The sequence below is a fragment of the Ranitomeya imitator genome, chromosome 3 (genome assembly GCF_032444005.1).
Source record: "Ranitomeya imitator isolate aRanImi1 chromosome 3, aRanImi1.pri, whole genome shotgun sequence".
Lineage (NCBI taxonomy): Eukaryota > Metazoa > Chordata > Amphibia > Anura > Dendrobatidae > Ranitomeya > Ranitomeya imitator.
The window spans coordinates 27,972,718-27,989,469 of NC_091284.1; the positions used below are offsets into that span (position 1 = coordinate 27,972,718).

The following is a 16,752-nucleotide window of genomic DNA, read 5'->3' on the forward strand; positions in this document are numbered from 1 at the left end:
GGACCACGGTGAGTCATTGGACGTGGTATATCTCGATTTTTCCAAAGAGTTTGATACCGTGCCGCACAAGAGGTTGGTACACAAAATGAGAATGCTTGGTCTGGGGGAAAATGTGTGTAAATGGGTTAGTAACTGGCTTAGTGATAGAAAGCAGAGGGTGGTTATAAATGGTATAGTCTCTAACTGGGTCGCTGTGACCAGTGGGGTACCGCAGGGGTCAGTATTGGGACCTGTTCTCTTCAACATATTCATTAATGATCTGGTAGAAGGTTTACACAGTAAAATATCGATATTTGCAGATGATACAAAACTATGTAAAGCAGTTAATACAAGAGAAGATAGTATTCTGCTACAGATGGATCTGGATAGGTTGGAAACTTGGAGTGAAAGGTGGCAGATGAGGTTTAACAATGATAAATGTAAGGTTATACACATGGGAAGAAGGAATCAATATCACCATTACACACTGAACGGGAAACCACTGGGTAAATCTGACAGTGAGAAGGACTTGGGGATCCTAGTTAATGATAAACTTACCTGGAGCAGCCAGTGGCAGGCAGCAGCTGCCAAGGCAAACAGGATCATGGGGTGCATTAAAAGAGGTCTGGATACACATGATGAGAGCATTATACTGCCTCTGAACAAATCCCTTGTTAGACTGCACATGGAGTACTGTGTCCAGTTTTGGGCACCGGTGCTCAGGAAGGATATAATGCAACTAGAGAGAGTACAAAGGAGGGCAACAAAATTAATAAAGGGGATGGGAGAACTACAATACCCAGATAGATTAGCGAAATTAGGATTATTTAGTCTAGAAAAAAGACGACTGAGGGGCGCTCTAATAACCATGTATAAGTATATAAGGGGACAATACAAATATCTCGCTGAGGATCTGTTTATACCAAGGAAGGTGACGGGCACAAGGGGGCATTCTTTGCGTCTGGAGGAGAGAAGGTTTTTCCACCAACATAGAAGAGGATTCTTTACTGTTAGGGCAGTGAGAATCTGGAATTGCTTGCCTGAGGAGGTGGTGATGGCGAACTCAGTCGAGGGGTTCAAGAGAGGCCTGGATGTCTTCCTGGAGCAGAACAATATTGTATCATACAATTATTAGGTTCTGTAGAAGGACGTAGATCTGGGGATTTATTATGATGGAATATAGGCTGAACTGGATGGACAAATGTCTTTTTTCGGCCTTACTAACTATGTTACTATGTTACTACAGTACTAAGGTACTCAGCTTGGTGGTTATACGCAAACATGGTAAAGATCTTGAAGTTGTACTACAGCACTAAGGCACTGAGCGTGGTGGTTATACACAAACATGATACAAATTATTGAAGTTATACTAAAGTACTAAGGCACTATGCTTGTTGGTTACACAACAAACATGTTACAAATTGTGCAGATTACATTACAGTTCTAAGGCACTGGGCGTTGTAGTTACACAGCAATGATGGCACAGATTGTGTAAGTGTGGCATCCCAGGGTCCTGGTCGTCACAGTAGCATTGCTTTCATCACGGGGAGAGTGATGTTACGCTTGAAGGCAAGAAGGGATAACTGTAACCAGGTAACACAACTAGGTGACTCCCCATATATAAGGTAGTTGTGGAGGGAAAGTAGTCAGTCAGAGCTGGAAGACAGTTCTTACCAGGAAACAGACTGGATCAGTCTGAGGCAGAGGAGGGTTTTACGGAGCTGTGTAGCTGCAGTGCAGCAGTTCCCAGAAAGAGACATTCAGAAAGCCAAATTGATTGCAGTGAACATGCAGGAGAGCAAAGCACAGGAGAGCATATCAAGGGGGAGACAAGCCCCGAGCAGGCTGCCTCCTTCTGAGGCGCAGAGAACGGTAGCCGGAACACCGAGGTTGTAAGGACCTCTAAGACTTACATCAGAGCAGGCATGACAGCTGAACTCCAAGTTACCTGTCCGACCTAATACCCAGGAGGCACGGTGGCACCCCTCAGAGGCTGGGGCGTGCTAGAGTCCCTATAAACTGCCTCAAGCCACCAGTCATACGAGTTATGTCGTATGCGGGGGACAGAGAGAGATAACATCTCTGAGTACCTTATGTGAAGCCGTAGGCAGTAAGGACTACACCACCATGGTGCTAGAGGAAGGATTTTATTTTCACCTGGATAAGGGGACTCCTAACTTGCCTCCAAGCCGGCCAGACCCTGCCTGCCCTGTGATCTGGTCCCCTGGACTGTGGCTGCCTGAAGTCGACAGTAAACAAGGTAAAGAGACTGCAAACCTGTGTCCTCATTCTTTACTGCGCCATTCACCATCTACCATCTACACACCGGGAGCCCTGGGGAAATACTTCACCTGTGGGAAGTTGTACCATCTGCCATAATATCACCCCAGTGGACCCCTTAAAGCAGCGTCAGTCCTCACTGACCGAATACCACAGGTGGCGTCACGAACATAAACTTTATTCCCTTTAAAGACCTTTCCCTTTTACATGGGCGCCCAGGGCCACGGACCAGGTCGCCACCGTGACATCCCCCTGTGAACCGCAGGACCCGGTACCAAGTACCCCACGGCTCTGGTGGGCGACTCATAAGTTCACTGAAGTACTTAGGCACTAAGCTTGCTGGTTGCACACAGAGTACAAATCATAGAAGTTAGAAATTACACTACAGTACAAAAGCACTGAGCTTGATGGTTACACAGCGAACATGCAGCAAAAATACAGATCGTTGAGGTTTGGTGGTCAAATGACAAGCATGGTAGCGATCATGAAGGTTACACTACAGTACTAAGGCACCGAGCTTATCTGTTACACAACAAACATAGTGCAGATAGTGGAGGTTACACTACAGTAAGAAGGCACTGAGCTTGCTGGTTACAGATTTTGTAAGTTCATTAAAGTACTAAAGCTCTGAGTATATTTGCTACACAACAAACAGTAAAGATCGTGGAGGTTACATTACAGTACAACGGCACTGGGCTTTGTGGTTACACACAAACATGTTACAGATCATGTAAGTTCACTTAAGGACTAAGGCACTGAGCTGGCTGGTTACACACAAACATGTTACACATCATAGAAGTTACACTACAGTACTAAAGCACTGAGCTTGGTGGTTACACAGCAAACATGCAGCAAAAATACAGATTGCTGAGGTTACAATAAAGTACAAAGACACTGATTGTAGCGCCCCTGCATGCTTCTCTCCTCCCTCGGCAGGGATGGCAGCTCACTCGCTTAATCACTGAGCTTTATTTAACAATTCAATGCTGCTAAGCTAGACAGCTACATGATAATGGAAAAGATTGTGAGAGTACTTTAATATTATGGAGCTCACAGCAGAACTGCAGGTACAGGCCACAATCTTCCTCACTTTCTCGGCCACAAAAGTTCAAGGGTAACTTCACTATACAGTGCCTTGTGAAAATATTCGGCCCCCTTGAACTTTTCAACCTTTTCCCACTTATCATGCTTCAAACGTAAAGATATCAAATGTAATTTATTGGTGAAGAATCAACAACAAGTGGAACACAATTGTGAAGTTGAACGAAATTTATTGGTTATTTTACATTTTTGTGGAAATTCAAAAACTGAAAAGTGGGGCGTGCAATATTATTCGGCCCCTTTACTTTCAGTGCAGCAAACTCACTCCGGAAGTTCATTGTGGATCTCTGAATGATCCAATGTTGTCCTAAATGCCTAATGATGATAAATATAATCCACCTGTGTGTAATCAAGTCTCCGTATAAATGCACCTGCTCTGTGATAGTCTCAGAGTTCTGTTTGAAGCACAGAGAGCATCATGAAGACCAAGGAACACAACAGGCAGGTCCGTGATTCTGTTGTGGAGAAGCTTAAAGCCGGATTTGGATACAAAATGATTTACAAAACTTTAAACATCCCAAGGAGCACTGTGCAAGCGATCATATTGAAATGGAAGGAGTATCATACCACTGCAAATCTACCAAGACCCGGCCGTCCCTCTAAACTTTCATCTCAAACAAGGAGAAGACTGATCAGAGATGCAGCCAAGAGGCCCATGATCACTGTGGATGATCTGCAGAGATCTACAGCTGAGGTGGGACAGTCTGTCCATAGGACAAGAATCAGTCGTACACTGCACAAATCTGGCCTTTATGGAAGAGTGGCAAGAAGAAAGCCATTTCTCAAAGATATCCATAAAAAGTAACATAGTAACATAGTAACATAGTTAGTAAGGCCGAAAAAAGACATTTGTCCATCCAGTTCAGCCTATATTCCGTCATAATAAATCCCCAGATCTACGTCCTTTTACAGAACCTAATAATTGTATGATACAATATTGTTCTGCTCCAGGAAGACATCCAGGCCTCTCTTGAACCCCTCGACTGAGTTCGCCATCACCACCTCCTCAGGCAAGCAATTCCAGATTCTCACTGCCCTAACAGTAAAGAATCCTCTTCTATGTTGGTGGAAAAACCTTCTCTCCTCCAGACGCAAAGCATGCCCCCTTGTGCCCGTCACCTTCCTTGGTATAAACAGATCCTCAGCGAGATATTTGTATTGTCCCCTTATATACTTATACATGGTTATTAGATCGCCCCTCAGTCGTCTTTTTTCTAGACTAAATAATCCTAATTTCGCTAATCTATCTGGGTATTGTAGTTCTCCCATCCCCTTTATTAATTTTGTTGCCCTCCTTTGTACTCTCTCTAGTTCCATTATATCCTTACTGAGCACCGGTGCCCAAAACTGGACACAGTACTCCATGTGCGGTCTAACTAGGGATTTGTACAGAGGCAGTATAATGCTCTCATCATGTGTATCCAGACCTCTTTTAATGCACCCCATGATCCTGTTTGCCTTGGCAGCTGCTGCCTGGCACTGGCTGCTCCAGGTAAGTTTATCATTAACTAGGATCCCCAAGTCCTTCTCCCTGTCAGATTTACCCAGTGGTTTCCCGTTCAGTGTGTAATGGTGATATTGATTCCCTCTTCCCATGTGTATAACCTTACATTTATCATTGTTAAACCTCATCTGCCACCTTTCAGCCCAAGTTTCCAACTTATCCAGATCCATCTGTAGCAGAATACTATCTTCTCTTGTATTAACTGCTTTACATAGTTTTGTATCATCTGCAAATATCGATATTTTACTGTGTAAACCTTCTACCAGATCATTAATGAATATGTTGAAGAGAACAGGTCCCAATACTGACCCCTGCGGTACCCCACTGGTCACAGCGACCCAGTTAGAGACTATACCATTTATAACCACCCTCTGCTTTCTATCACTAAGCCAGTTACTAACCCATTTACACACATTTTCCCCCAGACCAAGCATTCTCATTTTGTGTACCAACCTCTTGTGCGGCACGGTATCAAACGCTTTGGAAAAATCGAGATATACCACGTCCAATGACTCACCGTGGTCCAGTCTATAGCTTACCTCTTCATAAAAACTGATTAGATTGGTTTGACAGGAGCGATTTCTCATAAACCCATGCTGATATGGAGTTAAACAGTTATTCTCATTGAGATAATCCAGAATAACATCCCTCAGAAACCCTTCAAATATTTTACCAACAATAGAGGTTAGACTTACTGGCCTATAATTTCCAGGTTCACTTTTAGAGCCCTTTTTGAATATTGGCACCACATTTGCTATGCGCCAGTCCTGCGGAACAGACCCTGTCGCTATAGAGTCACTAAAAATAAGAAATAATGGTTTATCTATTACATTACTTAGTTCTCTTAGTACTCGTGGGTGTATGCCATCCGGACCCGGAGATTTATCTATTTTAATCTTATTTAGCCGGTTTCGCACCTCTTCTTGGGTTAGATTGGTGACCCTTAATATAGGGTTTTCATTGTTTCTTGGGATTTCACCTAGCATTTCATTTTCCACCGTGAATACCGTGGAGAAGAAGGTGTTTAATATGTTAGCTTTTTCCTCGTCATCTACAACCATTCTTTCCTCACTATTTTTTAAGGGGCCTACATTTTCAGTTTTTATTCTTTTACTATTGATATAGTTGAAGAACAGTTTGGGATTAGTTTTACTCTCCTTAGCAATGTGCTTCTCTGTTTCCTTTTTGGCAGCTTTAATTAGTTTTTTAGATAAAGTATTTTTCTCCCTATAGTTTTTTAGAGCTTCAATGGTGCCATCCTGCTTTAGTAGTGCAAATGCTTTCTTTTTACTGTTAATTGCCTGTCTTACTTCTTTGTTTAGCCACATTGGGTTTTTCCTATTTCTAGTCCTTTTATTCCCACAAGGTATAAACCGCTTACACTGCCTATTTAGGATGTTCTTAAACATTTCCCATTTATTATCTGTATTCTCATTTCTGAGGATATTGTCCCAGTCTACCAGATTAAGGGCATCTCTAAGCTGGTCAAACTTTGCCTTCCTAAAGTTCAGTGTTTTTGTGACTCCCTGACAAGTCCCCCTAGTGAAAGACAGGTGAAACTGTACAATATTGTGGTCGCTATTTCCTAAATGCCCAACCACCTGCAGATTTGTTATTCTGTCAGGTCTATTAGATAGTATTAGGTCTAAAAGTGCTGCTCCTCTGGTTGGATTCTGCACCAATTGTGAAAGATAATTTTTCTTGGTTATTAGCAGAAACCTGTTGCCTTTATGGGTTTCACAGGTTTCTGTTTCCCAGTTAATATCCGGGTAGTTAAAGTCCCCCATAACCAGGACCTCATTATGGGTTGCAGCTTCATCTATCTGCATTAGAAGTAGACTTTCCATGCTTTCTGTTATATTTGGGGGTTTGTAACAGACCCCAATGAGAATTTTGTTACCATTTTTCCCTCCATGAATTTCAACCCATATGGACTCGACATCTTCATTCCCTTCGCTAATATCCTCCCTTAAAGTGGACTTTAGACAAGACTTTACATAGAGACAAACCCCTCCTCCTCTCCGATTTTTACGATCCTTTCTAAACAGACTGTAACCCTGTAAGTTAACTGCCCAGTCATAGCTTTCATCTAACCATGTCTCGGTTATTCCCACTATGTCAAAGTTACCTGTAGATATTTCTGCTTCTAGTTCTTCCATCTTGTTTGTCAGGCTTCTGGCGTTTGCGAGCATGCAGTTTAGAGGATTTTGTTTTGTTCCAATCTCCTCACTGTGGATTGTTTTAGAAATGTTCTTACCTCCCTTCTGAGTATGTTTTCCTGGGTCGTCTTTGTACGAGTCTAATGTTTTTCTTCCCGTCCCCTCTTTTTCTAGTTTAACGCCCTCCTGATGAGTGTAGCGAGTCTTCTGGCGAATGTGTGTTTCCCAGGTTTGTTGAGGTGTAGTCCGTCTCTGGCGAGGAGTCCATCATACCAGTAATTCACACCGTGGTCCAGGAATCCAAATCCTTGTTGTCTGCACCATCGTCTTAGCCAGTTGTTTGCATCAAGGATCCTGTTCCATCTCCTGGTGCCATGCCCATCTACTGGAAGGATAGAAGAAAAAACTACCTGTGCATCCAGTTCTTTTACTTTCTTCCCCAACTCTTCAAAGTCCTTGCAGATTGTCGGTAGGTCCTCCCTTGCCGTGTCATTGGTGCCAACATGTATCAGAAGAAATGGGTGGACGTCCTTGGAGCTGAAGAGCTTTGGTATCCTATCGGTCACATCCTTGATCATCGCACCTGGAAGGCAGCATACTTCTCTTGCAGTTATGTCCGGTCTGCAGATGGCTGCTTCTGTGCCTCTCAGTAGTGAGTCTCCCACCACCACCACTCTTCGTTGCTTCTTGGCTGTACTTTTTGCTGTCACTTGTTGCTGTGTGCCCTTTTCTTTTTTGCTTGCTGGTATTGCTTCATTCTTAGGTGTGCCATCTTCATCCTCTACAAAGATTTGATATCGGTTCTTCAGTTGTGTGGTTGGTGATTTCTCCATGGTCTTCTTGCTTCTTTTGGTCACATGCTTCCACTCATCTGCTTTTGGAGGTTCTCTGACACTTTTTGCACCTTCTGTGACCAGTAGAGATGCTTCTGTTCTGTCTAGAAAGTCTTCATTCTCTTTGATGAGTTTCAAAGTTGCTATTCTTTCTTCCAGACCCCGCACCTTCTCTTCTAAAAGGGCCACTAGTCTACACTTCTGACAAGTGAAATTGGATTCTTCTTCTGGTCGATCTGTGAACATGTAGCACATGCTGCAGCTCACCATGTAGGTTGTCACATCTGCCATGTTGCTCCTAGATCCTGCTGACTTGCTGTGTGTTTTCCTTCTTGTGTAATCTACTCAGCCAAGCTCTCTTGCAATAATGTCCTACAGGCAAAAATTGGTGATGCTTTCGAAGCAGCTGGTCCCGGCTGTACCCAACGATCTTCTAGCTTAGGGAGACTTCGCTTCTCCCAGAAGGCACCTGGAATATGCAAATTAGCCTCCTGAAGCTTGAATCCCTGGTTTGGTGATGCTTTCGAAGCAGCTGGTCCCGGCTGTACCCAACGATCTTCTAGCTTAGGGAGACTTCGCTTCTCCCAGAAGGCACCTGGGTGTCATGTAAAGTTTGCAACAAGCCACCTGGGAGACACCAAATATGTGGAAGAAGGTGCTCTGGTCAGATGAAACCAAATTCAAACTTTTTGGCAACAATGCCAAACGATATGTTTTGCGTAAAGGCAACACAGCTCATCACCCTGAACACGCCATCCCCACTGTCAAACATGGTGGTGGCAGCATCATGGTTTGGGCCTGCTTTTCTTCACCAGGGACAGGGAAGATGGTTAAAATTGATGGGAAGATGGATGGAGCCAAATACAGGACCATTCTTGAAGAAAACCTGTTGGAGTGTGCAAAAGACCTGAGACTGGGACGGAGATTTGTCTTCCAACAAGACAATGATCCCAAACATAAAGCAAAATCTACAATGGAATGATTCACAAATAAATGTATCCAGGTGTTAGAATGGCCAAGTCACAGTCCAGACCTCAATCCAATCGAGAATCTGTGGAAAGAGCTGAAAACTGCTGTTCACAAACGATCTCCATCAAACCTCACTAAGCTCGAGCTGTTTGCCAAGGAAGAATGGGCAAGAATTTCAGTCTCTCGATGTACAAAACTGATAGAGACATACCCCAAGAGACTTGCAGCTGTAATCGCAGCAAAAGGTGGCGCAACAAAGTATTAAGTTAAAGGGGCCAAATAATATTGCACGCCCCACTTTTCAGTTTTTGAATTTCCACATAAATTTAAAATAACCAATAAATTTCGTTCAACTTCACAATTGTGTTCCACTTGTTGTTGATTCTTCACCAAAAATTTACATTTGGTATCTTTATATTTGAAGCATGATATGTGGGAAAAGGTTGAAAAGTTCCAGGGAGCCGAATACTTTCGCAAGGCACTGTATCTCAGGCCATGATGGAGGTCATAATCTCATGCCACAGTTGCTCTCATTGTCCTGTGCTACAGCAATAATTACTGATACAAACCGTAGAACCTTTCATTGTCTCAGGCCACACAAAATTCACATGTCGGAAGAATGGTCTGTTCAACACTACTGATCAATTTAGATCATATTTCTCTGTACTTGCCCAGGGATTGCAGTTTCAGTAAAGATGTTCCTCCAATACTTTAGCCAAAAGATAATCACCACAACTTTTCTCAAGAGACATATTCTTGTTTGGCTATTTAGAGAATGTCTCAAGGCACTTCCACCGCAAGAATGTGAGCTTAGCCAGTCCGTGTACTCATATAGAAAATGTGAGCTCAGTCAGTTCTGCATACGCAACTACAACATGTCACTTCAGTGGTATACCCACCTACAACATGTCAGCTTGTTTAGCCATCTAGAACATGTGAGCTATTCCAGCCTGGGTACCAACGTAGAATGTGTCAGCTCAGCCAGACCACATAGCCATCTAGAACATATCAGCTCAGCCAGACCACATACCCATCTAGAACATGTCAGCTCAGCCAGACCACATACCCATGTAGAATATATAAGCTCAGCCAGACCGCATACCCATCTAGAACATGACAACTCAGCCAGACAGCTTACCCATCTAGAACATGTGAGGTCAGCCAGACTGCTTGCCCATCTAGAACATGTGAGGTCAGCCAGACCGCTTACCCATCTAGAACATGTAAACTTAGCCAGACTACATACCCATCTAGAGCATGTGAGGTTAGCGAACCGCATACCCATCTAGAACATGTCAGCTCAGCCAGACCGCATACCCATCTAGAACATGTCAGCTCAGCCAGACCGCATACCCATCTAGAACATGTCAACTCAGCCAGACAGCTTACCCATCTAGAATATGTGAGGTCAGCCAGACTGCTTGCCCATCTAGAACATGTGAGGTTAGCCAGACCGCATACCCATCTAGAACATGTTAACTCAGCCAGACTACATACCCATCTAGAGCATGTGAGGTTAGCCAACCGCATACCCATCTAGAACATGTCAGCTCAGCCAGACCACATAGCCATCTAGAACTTGCCAGCTCAGCCAGACCACATACCCATGTAAAATATATGAGCTCAGCCAGACCGCATACCCATCTAGAACATGACAACTCAGCAAGACAGCTTACCCATCTAGAACATGTGAGGTCAGCCAGACCGCATACCCATCTAGAACATGTCAACTCAGCCAGACAGCTTACCCATTTAGAACATGTGAGGTCAGCCAGACCGCATACCCATCTAGAACATGTGAGGTCAGCCAGACCGCATACCCATCTAGAACATGTGAGGTCAGCCAGACCGCATACCCATCTAGAACATGTGAGGTCAGCTAGACCGCATACCCATCTAGAACATGTCAACTCAGCCAGACAGCTTACCCATCTAGAACATGTGAGGTCAGCCAGACCGCATACCCATCTAGAACATGTTAACTCAACCAGACTACATACCCATCCAGAACATGTCAGCTTAGCCAGAACGCTTACCGATCTAGAACATGTCTGCTCAGCTAGCCTTTGCACCCATCTAAACCATTTTGGTTGTGACCTCCACCAGCCATTGTACCAATTGCTCACGATGTATAGTAAAGCACGATGCCCACAGTACTTTTCTGCCACCAGGGAAAACATAACATAATATGGCAAATAATAATCTCTATGACAATAAACTTCAGTGCCATTAAGCGAAACTTGTGAAGGTGCCATGTTCCCCCCATTACACATCTGGGTATAAGTCAGAGTCATAAGCTGCACTCGATAACATTCTGATATTTTCTGCCTCCTGTTTGTGCCTCTTTACTTTAATCAGGATACAATTTGAGTCTATTGGACACTTTTTTAGTATAATTTGAGTCTATTGCTCGCTATATTTCCTTTGAGTCATCCGACACAGGAAATGGTGTAGAAATAATTATTTTGGGTCTACACTGGGGATTCTCGGCAACACGACAAGCCTTATCTAATGGAACAGAAAATGGAGAAGTTATTTATATATTGAAGGGTGTTAAGAAGAAAAAAATGATGAGTGTTTGCTCACAGCTGCGCGCTTAGAAGTCCTACCATCAGCAAGAAGACTGGAAAATCAAATATGAAGCCTCGGGACAAGACCTGCTTTACGCTGCAGCTGTTTTTATTTGTTTGTGTGAATGAGGTCAAGACAGGTAAGACGCAGTGCACAGGAGCGTCGTCGTAACACAAAGGTGTCTCATAAATGAGAATTTACCTGGAGAAAAGGAAAATGTTATCAATACTGTTCTTGAATGTTAATTAATACCTTTACTTACTCGACTTTTTCCATTGTGACTAGTATTAATGCTGCTACTATTGCTGCCGATGCTATTAATACTCCCTATAACTACTGAATATACTGCTATAGTATCTCCACTTTTAACTGCTTCCACTACTGTCACTGTGATTACTACTGATACTACTATTGATTCCATGGTGACTAGAATTAATACTGCGAGATCTCTTGTCAATGCTATGAATATTACTCATTCTCAAAACTACTATTTCCATTGTTAATGCTAACACGATTTATTTCACTGCGACCAGTACAAATAATTCTACTAGACCTGCCAATTATACTAATACTACTCATCCTACAGCTAATACTAACACTACTAACACTATTTTTGTGACTGGTTCTTATTTATTATACATAATTAGTAAAGATGTGCGGATCTTTGAGATTTGATTTGCAGTTTGCAAAAAACAAAACCTTGCCCGGCGCTATTTCCCACACTGATGAAGCGCCAGAGAGCGGGATAATGTCATTTTTCTTTGCTGCGTGGTATCCCCATAGTGTCCTCTAGCGGATTGTCACACCTAGTACAGTGTACACTTCAACGGATCTCGGTGATTCTGAGATTGTTTTTTCGTGATATATTGGGCTTCATGATAGTGGTAACATTTCTTCGATATGACTTGCAATTATTTGTGAAAAAAAAACTGAAATTTGGTGAAAGTTTGAAAAATTTCGCAATTATCCAACTTTGAATTTTCATGTCCTTAAATCACAGAAATATGTCACACAAAATAGTTAATAAGTAACATTACCCACCAAAGTTTTGTTTTGTTTGGAAGTTATAAGGGTTAAAAGTTGACCAGCGATTTTTTTTTTAGGGACCACATCACATTTGAAGTCTCTTTGGGGGGGTCTATATAAAAGAAGATACCCAAAGGGCACCATTCTAAAACTGTACACCGTAAGATGCTCAAAAACGCATTCAAGAAATTTATTAACCCTTCAGGTGATTCACAGGAATTTTTGAAATAATAAAACATTAACATTTAACTTTTTTTTCACAAAAAACTGACTTCAGATCCATTTTTTTAATTTTGACAAGGGTAACAGGAAAAACCACTGTTTAGGCGCACGGCAGAGCTTGGAAGGGAAAGAGCGCCATTTGACTTCTTGACTGCAAAATTTGCGGGAACAATTGGCAGACGCCATGCCGCATTTGGAGACCCCCTGATGTGCCTAAACAGTGAAAATCCCCCACAAGTGACCCCATTTTGGAGGCTAGACTCATCAGTGAACTGAACTAGATGTGTGCTGAGCACTTTGAACCCTTAGGTGCTTCACAGAAGTACGTTGAGCCATAAAAATTGAAAACAGTTACATTTTCCCCACAAATATGTTTTTAGTACAAAATTTAGCATTTTCATAAGGGCAACAGGAAAAATTGCACCATACAAATGGTTTTGCACTTTCTCCTGAGTACACTGATACCCCATATCAGGGAGAAAACTACTGTTTGGGCGCAAGGCAGAGCTCGGAAGGGAAGGAGCATCATTTGACTTTTTGAATGTAAAATTTCCTCGAATCATTAGCGGATGTCATGTCCAATTTGGAGAGCCCCTGATGTACCTAAACAGTGGAAACCCCTCACAAGTGACAACATTTTGGAAAACAGACCCCTCAAGTAATGTATTTAGATGCATGGTAAGCATCTTGAACCTCCAGGTGCTTCACAGAAGTTTATAATGTTGAGCCGTTGAAATAATAAAATTTTGTTTTAGCCCCAAGTTTTTAATTTTTCTAATGGCTAATAGGATTTTTTTTTCAATAAGCTGAGATTCATTTTTTCCTGAGTGCGCCAATGCCCTACATATAATTGGGAAATATTTTTCAGGCACAGTGCAAAGCTCAGAGGGCAAGGAGCGCCAGATTTTACTGTTAGGTTGTGTGCCCACGTTGCGTTTTTTATGCGTTTGTGCCGCATTTTTTGCCGCAGCGGAAACGCATAAAAACGCTTAAAAATCACATTCCCATGCAATCCTATGGGATTCCACAGTTGCTGTGCCCATGCTGCGGATTTTCCCGCTGCGGAATCGCATAGCGGTAAAATGCGCAGCATGTTCATTATTTCTGCGGAATCGCGGCGACTCCGGAGCCATAGGAATACATTGAAACACTCACTTTACGCATGTGGCTATGCCCACCATGAATAAAGTGAGGGCTTCATGTGCTTATGGTACCCGGTCTGGAGACTCTCCTCCAAGCCCTTGGGAACGATCTTTCTGTAAAAAAAAAAAAAGAATTAAAATAAAAAATAGGTATATACTTACCTTTCGATGGCCCCCGAAGTCCTCCCGCCTCTCAGCGGTGCATTTGACGGCTTCCCTTCCCAGGTATGCATTGCGCGAATCACCTGGGATGACGTTGCGGTCACGCGACCGTGATGTCACAAAGGCCCTTTGCGCAAAGCATCCCTGGGAACAGAACATACTGGGAGCGCCGCTGAGTAGATCAAGGGCCTTCGGAAGGTGAGAATAACCCTTTTTTATTATTATTTTTAACATTCTTTCTTTTACTATTGATGCTGCATAGGCAGCATCAATAGTAAAAAGTTGGTCACACTTGTCAAGCACTATGCACTATGACCAACCTGTCAATCACTTTTCCAAGCGATGCGTCAAATCACTTGGAAATCGCAAGTATTCTGCAAGCTAAAAATACTTGTAAAACGCTTGTGCTTTGCGGGAAAACGCATGCGAATTCCGCATGTGTTTTACCCACGGCAGGGAGTTGCGGAAATGCTGCGGACATTTCCGCAGCATTTCTGCAATGTGGGCACATAGCCTTATGGTTTGCAGGTGCCATGACCCACTGAAAGAGCCTATGAGAGGTGCCAGAACAGCAGAACCCCCCATAAATGACCCCATTTTACAAACTACACCTCTCAATGAATTCATCTAGGAGTGCAGTGATTATATTGACACCATGAGTGCGTCACAGAATTTTATACTATTGAGCAGTGAAGGAAAAATAACTACATTTTTACCAGCAACATTTAGTTTTAGCCCCAGATTTTACAGTTTCATACAAGAAGTGGATAAAAAGGGCACCAAAATTTGTCCCATAACGTGGCAATACCCCATATGTGTCTGTACAGTACTGCTTAGCCATACGGAGAGACAGAACAGAGCGCTATTTGCCTCCTGGAGCGCAAATTTTCCTAGAAGAGTTTGTGGACTCAATATACAGAGCTCCTAATTACTAGAAGAGCAGAATCCCCCTCAAGTGACCCCATTTTGGAAATTATACCCCTTTGGGAATTTATCTACAGGTGTAGTGCTGATTTTGACTCCATGGATATTTTTCAGAAACAAGCAGGAATGAATGAAGTGAAAATTGCAAACCGCCGCTGTAGTGACCAGTACATTATGCCCAGCCCATGCTTTTGGAGGCATTCACCTGTAAGTTAGGCGGGCTCTCATCACTACAGAAATGCTAAATGTGGACGCTATATGTGGTTTAGGTACACAGGGGGGCATTTGGATTTGGGAACACAGGATTTGCTGAGTTTTTATTGGTGGGTGAGGAGCCATTTTGCTTTTCCAGAGCCTTTGTGCTACCAGTAACGTGTAAGCCGCCTACATTTGCGTTAACAGATGACGGACCTGAGTGACGGTTTGTTTAATTTGTGGATTGAGTTTTCATTGCAAACATTTTGCATAATATTTGGGATCACATTTCTCCGGCGCTCAACTCTGAGCACTCTTGGGGTTTCTATCTAAATCTCTGAATTACATGACTCAGATGAAACACCTGAGGGATCTGGAGCGCCTGCTAGGGCCGTGGGGTACTCGGACCGGGTCCGACAGTTCTAAAGGGGGTGGCCACGGCAGCAGTGACCTGGTCCGTGGCCCTGGGCATCCAATAAAAGTAATGAAATGAAGGGGAAATAGAGTCTATAGGGAGTTAGTTCGTGACACCATCTGTGGTATTTGGCAATAGATGCTTAAGGGAACCGCTGGGGCCGATGGTGATGCAGCTGGGATGGTTCTGCTCCCCACAGGAGGAGCGGGGCCCCAGGGCTACCGGTATAGTTGATAAGTGATTGTAGATTATGGGATGCAGGACTGAGGGTGCAGGAAATGACTGGAGGACACAAGGATTGCAGTTTACTTTACCTTTACTTGTTGGTGCAGGTGGAGTTCGGGGCATGGATAACAGATGATGATGGGGTTCGGGCAGCCTGGAAGCAACTTAAGATCCACCTAGCCAGGTGGGATTGGAGGCCTTCCTTCTGCTCCAATCTCTAGGTCCTTGCTTCTTTAAGCTCTGCTCAAGTTCCTCTCCTGCATGTTGCTTCTAACTTGTATGGCAGGCAGCGTGAGCCTATCACGGGCACTGCTTTTTCACTGTCAGCCCCGGCTCTTGGTCTGCTGCGGTGCCTCCAGGCGTTCAGTGGGAGATTGCAGTTCCTTGCCCTCCAGATTTGGCTGTCGGGGAGTACAGCACCCACACATCAAGGACTCTGGCGTCCTCTTGTCAGCCCTCTATTCTGGGGTGAGCCTGGCTACAGCTCCACTCCCCAGGTTCTCCTCGACTTCCTCTTCTCCTTTCACTCTCAGACTACTGAGACTGACTAACCCAACCTCCAGGCCAGAACTTATAAGGAAGCTCCCCTGAAACTGGGTGCTAGAGCTCCCCCTTCTGGTCTGGAGTCAGGAAGGTGTTGGATGCTGGTATTACCAGGTAAGTGGATCCCTCCTTGCTTCCAGGCATGACATCAACCCCTGTGAGGGAGGCAATGCCACTGTGGCAACCGGACTCCTGGGTGCAACAGATCCATTTACTATAATGAGGTACCAGAGTTACTGGACTTCATCTGGCCTCTGTTCAGCAGTGTCTTTCTTATCAGAAGTGCACAAAACTTTTACCATGGAGATGCAGCAGCATCCCCATACTGTAGAAACTGTCAGCTCTGCACTGACAGAGAGACTTGCTGATCATGCACTGCGCATGATCAGCATGTTTCCTAGCTCTGGTGACCCAGATATCGTACATGACATATCATGTAATCTCTTATGATCAGCGGGGTCCTCTCTCCTGTAGAGTGTAAGCTCTTATGGTCAGTGGGGTC

At 43.7% G+C, this 16,752-nt stretch overlaps 1 protein-coding gene across 1 annotated transcript in view; it reads left to right on the plus strand.

Moving 5' to 3' along the window:
• Positions 1-11,404: 11,404 nt before the first annotated feature.
• The window catches only part of LOC138671897 (cell surface glycoprotein CD200 receptor 1-B-like), a 59,976-nt gene continuing 54,628 nt past the window's right edge, over positions 11,405-16,752 (plus strand). Inside the window, exon 1 of the mRNA XM_069760025.1 lies at positions 11,405-11,535. Within this exon, the coding sequence (XP_069616126.1) occupies positions 11,463-11,535 (73 nt within the window). The 5' untranslated portion in view covers positions 11,405-11,462. The remainder of the gene's footprint in view (positions 11,536-16,752) is intronic.